Raw genomic sequence first — 5,773 nt, 5'->3', positions numbered from 1 at the left:
CGCCATCACTGTGAAGTTGTGATCGAGGCCGGGGCGGAGTCGCATAATGTCAGCCGGATTCGTAAAGAGCCAAGCTGGCCTCCCCTTGTTGTGCAACGGGGCGATCCGGCGGCGAATGAAGTCCGCCCCGATCATCTCAAGGGTGAGTCTGGCCCGGGTGAGCCGGAGAATCCTAGTAGTGGCAACAGTGAGCCTCCCGTCTGCGGTGTCGACATTGCTCCAATCGCTGCCACGGACCAGCGGCACTCGGCGGACCTTGCAGAATTCTGGCGGGTCTTCATCCTCAATCCAGCACCACCGGCCGCGCCATTCCTCCCACCTCTCCTTCACGGCACCGTCCGGGTACGCCCCCTTGGATCTTGGGATCCAGGTGACGCAACTAGAGACGGCACCTCCCAGCTGGATTCGAGGGAAGAAATAATGGCGGAAGAGCGCCGTGTTGGGCTGCACCCCGGCAAAGCCTTCGCAAAGATGCGCGAAGAAAGCCATGCACGCCACCGCATTCGGAGTAAAATCCAAGAGGCGAAAGCCGAAGGTGTGCATAATGTCGCAGAAGAAATCGGAGAAAGGGGAACATAACCCTCAAGAAAGATAATCGACGAAAAAGGGATACCGATTTGGAGCAGGATCGGCGCAAGCAGCAGGAATGACGCGCGTCGCCGGGTGTCCCGAATTCTCTCCCCCCGTCTTCGCTCCCCGTAGGGGCCTGAAGGAGGCCCGGAGCTCATGAACATCAACCGTCGAGGGGAAGAAAAAGGCGGACTTCGTCCGGTCCCCCGACAGCGCGCTCTCCGGCGGCTCCACAGTCCCAGCGCCCTTAGCCACCCCCTTGCCCTTGACGGATTTGGGCGCCATGGCGGCCAAGAAGTTTAGAGGGCTGAGGAAGGGGGATGGCGAAATTAAGTTAATATTCATCACCTAGGGTGCAGAATAAGTTATTCTTCACCCGAGTTAATCTTACGATCATTTCATAGTTAAATTACGTTTGGAATTCAAATAGTTACATTTCTATTGATTCACTACGTAAAATTTAACGTAAGAAAATTAAAATATAGGTCATAAGACAAGAAAAATTCCAGTTTATGTGTATTTTAGACTATGTTTTTATGTTTGTAATTTTACATAACATAAAATATTTTTTACGGTGATTATTTATTTTCTTACGGTCTCTTTTTGCGTCGGAAATAAGACAAAACTTATGGAACGTAAAATTACGGTGCATTGATAGTAAAATAGAGGGGGTGAAGAATAACTATTCCTCACCCAGGGTGACGAATAGCGTGACTATATATATATATATATAATTAATGAAGGGTGTTTCCATCCCCTTCTTCTAGCAGTTAATAACTAGACATATTTACCAACTTTGGGTTTTTTTCTCTTTCTATATAATTGTGTGATATATATGTATTTTACACAAATTAATTTACTATCATACCAATGCCCTCAGCCGTTCAGAAACACTTGAAACATCTATGCCAATTCTCGAGCTTAAGGCCTACATAAGATAGAGAGACGAAATTAATTGATGTAATTAAATAACTCATGTTAATTTCATGGAAAAGGTAGATAACAAATAAGTTTAATATTTACATGGAAAGAAGTCCTTCACCATGCAACTAAAATCATTTTCCAGTCACGGTTCATTAATACATAAATACTAGCGGTTGGAGAGGGAGGAAAAGAAAAGAAAGAAACTAATTTTTTTTATTGCACATGTGTATGCCTAAGGTCACTTTCAAACTTTTTGGGCTAGCTTTCCCCAATTTTGTCTCTTTCTACATAGAGAGGAATCTACAGTTCCACATTTTGCACAAACTTGTACATGCATCGCTTTCATCTTCCCTTTTGTGCCTTTCACATGTATATATACCATTAATTTACTTCCAATTGTTTGGCTGTTGATTCAGTTTAATGCATACACTAGGAACAAACCTAAAACCCTCCAATAAGTATGGACACATAAACTAAATGGTTATGATCCAAAATGAATATTCGGACTCATGTGTGCTTATACATAAAAAAACATAGGTTATATTTTCTTTTGTAGATATCAAACGCTATACCTATATGTGTACGTACTCGGGAGTTTATGGTGTAGAAGATTTTGTCACCAGCAACGGAGTGATTGGCATTGACGACATCGGCTCCTTCTTCCTCGAGGATTCTGATCACCTCGTGGAGCATTATAGGCCTCTGTGTGCTGCATACCAGCACCACATGCATGCTCGTAACGTCGTGTTGCCGCACCTCCACCACCGGTGCAGACTCCTCCCAATGTTTCTCTCCTTCTGGTGACCCCGCACCGCCTCTCGTGGTAGGGGTGGTGGCTGGTATTGAGGCGCCACTAGCCCCTCTTGTGGCAGCCATTGCTTGCGCAGAGCTCCTCCTATGCCGCAGCTCATCAACCCTCTCCTTGAGCTTCTTGATGTATGACGCAGCCTCGTCTAGGCTGCCTAGCTGGGTCATTGTATCCTATATACCCATTTAAGGTGTACCAATGTTAGGAAATTTTGAGAACAAACTATAAAAAATATCAAATGGACATTAATTTTTGTTGCTAAGATAAGTCATTATCTTTTGATAATGGAAGAGCTATATTTTCCCGTATCTATGCATCGTGAATGCACATAACCACACATAATAGATATTCTGAGTTTGGAAATTATATTATCAAATCATCTCCTGTAAAACTAACCCTGGATTTTCTTCAGACTTTTGACAGAGTCTTTGATAAGCCAATTATTTATCTCTTATTTATGTGTGCCACCTAAATGTTTGCACGTACCTACAAGTCATTCTTGCTTATAACTTGAGATTCACTTATTGTGTGATACTTTCATCCTGCGTACATCCTTCGGTAAAATAACAATGTTTCAACCTTAGTTGGTTCTTAGTCCAGGAGTTAATTTTTCTATTTCTCAAAAATCCTACTTCATACTATCTTCATCGAAGTTGTACTTGCTACCTGATATATTTTTATCATATTTCTAGCTATCTAGTCCGTCTCACCCCTCATCTCTGAGTTCCAGTTGTGACCCTGATAGTAATTTAAAACAGAGGGATATTTGCTTCCTCTTTACAATTTGAAATTATCGCGATCGAATTTATTGCAAGATTTGAGGTATGTACTATATCAATTTATTGTTAGCTCGGCCTTTCAAACTTGACACTAGCTTGGTAGTTCCTGGAAACATGGGGCTGTATATTCAGAATATGTCAGAACAATGAACTAGAGGCGAGGTTAACGATTTCTATGTTTCAATGCTAGTATATATGTACACCTGGACGTGAGGTCAAAATAAGGAAGAATGTACCAGTTGATCGGCTAATTTCAGCTGTCCATCTCAACAACAAAAAAAGAATTACGGCTTACAAAATAGAGTAATTAATAGGTCGTAGGTACCTACGTCATCACTGTTTATGAGGAAAGCAACACATCCCAACAGAACTAAACGCCCGGCCGTAAGTAATACTCAATTACTCTGGCCCATCGTATATTTCATGTGTAATGAGAAGGACTGTACTTAATCACTAGTACTATTGGATACTGGTGGATACTGAATTAGTTAGAGTGACAATTTGAAATGCCAATATACTCTGTTTACTAATTATAAGTTGCCGCTAAAAGAATTCAGAGCAACTAAACGTGCTCACCTTCTTCCTTTTTTCTGGCCCAAATGGATTAGCATGTATAGAGAGAAGCAGCTAAGTATCACATTATCCAATTAAAATGGAAACGAATTGTAACAACATATGGGGTGTTTGTGGTCTTACAGGGTTGGCGAAGTGTTCTTTTGGGATGAGGGAGGCGAGCTTGGCGCAGAGCGCCTTCATGTGCTGCCTCCTCTCCCTCTCCGCCTCCTTCCTCTCCACCACCCTTGCCGCCGTCGTGCCGCCGCTCGTCCTTCCCCTGTTCCGGCCAGTCGCCTCATGCGCCCGCACCTCCATCTCGAACTCTCACGCACAAGGAATCCCGGATCTGCTAGCAGCCGGCCGCTCTGGTGGTCTAGGTCGAAATGCAACCAGACTGAGTGTATGACCACAAGCAGGCTGGAGTGGGTGTTTTGTTTTTCTTGGAGCAGCCAGTGGTAGGAGATGAAGAATTCCAAATGATGAGAGGTGGTAGGAGGAATGGAGTGGCGTGGCTTAAATGGGAGGCGCTCGTATGGGTGGTGTGTGCGCGTGAGTACAGATAAGGGCCGGCCGAATGTGAAAAATATGCTACTAGTAGCTACATATATATATATATATATATATATATATATATATATATATATATATATATATATATATATATATATATATATGGACACCGCAGCACAAGAACACTCTAGAGTAATATGAAAATATGTGCATATGAAATATGTGGTTGCACACACATGCATGCGAGAGGGAGCACCAAGAAATATCCACGATTTTTTTAGGGTAGGTACTTTGATTCACAACCAAATTTAACTTACCACCGCACCAAATCTGTGCTGAAGTATATTTGGTTGGGCAAGGTTTCCTTGCTGACAGATTGGTCCCTTTTGTCATTGATTCCAAAAATGTGGTTGTGTATATAAGAGCAACTCCAGCAAATAGGCCCTGGCATCGGCACGACGGCCCAGTTGAAAGCCCAAAATAGCCAGCCACTCATAACCCTAAAATTGGACCCTACTCTGACATGGCAGAAGTTTCATTTGCTTGCCACCCGCAGCATCCGGTCATTCATATATGTTCACCATTGTCCCCTGCGTGCCTGGCTGCCATGCCTCCACCTCCTCACCCCTGGTGATGTTGCAAATTTGCAATGGTGCAGCCCGCCATTGTTCTTCTGTCATGCCTCCTCGCCCCACGTCTGCTCGGCGCCTCCATATCCCAACCAAGCATCGCCGCCTCCCCATCCTCGAGCCGGCGCCTTCCTGATTCCTACAACAAGGCAGGAGATGACACAAGCGGTGGATCAAGAGAGGAAGGAGAGAAAAATACTAAAATAAAATGGGGGATAGTGTTCATCTGAGTAGAGGAGGGAGTGGATCTCTGGGTTGTCATGTATACATTAGTGGTAGATGGTGCTTTGCATATGTGTTATATGGCATGTTCCCGTGTCCGAGCTCTCCCAAGCATGGCTTTCGTAGAGGAAGGAGGCGGGTGGTGGTGGATCTGCCGCTAGGTCTTCAAATAAGCTTGTGAGACAATGAGATTTGGCGGTTTTGGAGGCATCGGTCGATGAGGCCAAGGTGCACTCATTTTCAACCTACTGGAGTCCATTGTCATGTCGGAGATGGGTTACGTACGTCTAACCTGGACAACATGTTGCTACTCAGTCATGTGCTTCTTAATGGTGGTTTGCAGGCTGCTCCACAATTGACTTTTTTGGTCTAATGGTAAGCTCGGTGATTCTATACCGGTTATGGCAAGCTCGGACTAGTGTTGGAGCCTTGCTGATGAGTGTGGGTCACATTGCAATCTTCTTCTCATGTCCAAGGGCTATTATGCGAAGTGCTTGGACGGGTTTGTAGTTTTGCTTTTCGTTTGGGTTTTTCCTCAGCCGTATTGCAATGCGATGTCTATAAAGTTGCTCCGAGTTTTTCGAGACATGTCTCTTGAATAAGGAAAAAAAAGTCTTAGGCAGGGACTATGAACGGAGACATAAGTTGTTAGTCCCTTCTTGCTGCTTTATTGGGCTTATCTTGCAAATCACATCAATCATGGAGGACCTAGTTCAGTGCTAGACTTAACTCCCTTCTTGCTGCTTTATTGGGCTTATCTTGCAAATCACATCAAT

General features: G+C 44.1%; 1 protein-coding gene across 1 annotated transcript; it reads right to left on the bottom strand.

Annotated features, from left to right (window-relative positions):
• Window positions 1–1,378: 1,378 nt before the first annotated feature.
• Window positions 1,379–4,095, bottom strand: LOC119270844 (transcription factor bHLH162-like). Its single transcript, XM_037552895.1, has 3 exons — window positions 3,778–4,095; window positions 2,083–2,475; window positions 1,379–1,498 (listed from the first exon to the last, which is right to left on the bottom strand). Exons 1-3 carry the CDS (start codon window positions 3,949–3,951, stop codon window positions 1,433–1,435), a joined length of 633 nt encoding a protein of 210 aa, XP_037408792.1. The 5' UTR covers window positions 3,952–4,095; the 3' UTR covers window positions 1,379–1,432.
• Window positions 4,096–5,773: the final 1,678 nt, after the last annotated feature.

The sequence above is a fragment of the Triticum dicoccoides genome, chromosome 3A (genome assembly GCF_002162155.2).
Source record: "Triticum dicoccoides isolate Atlit2015 ecotype Zavitan chromosome 3A, WEW_v2.0, whole genome shotgun sequence".
NCBI classification, from domain to species: Eukaryota; Viridiplantae; Streptophyta; class Magnoliopsida; order Poales; family Poaceae; genus Triticum; species Triticum dicoccoides.
This window is presented reverse-complemented; position numbering and strand designations above follow the sequence as displayed.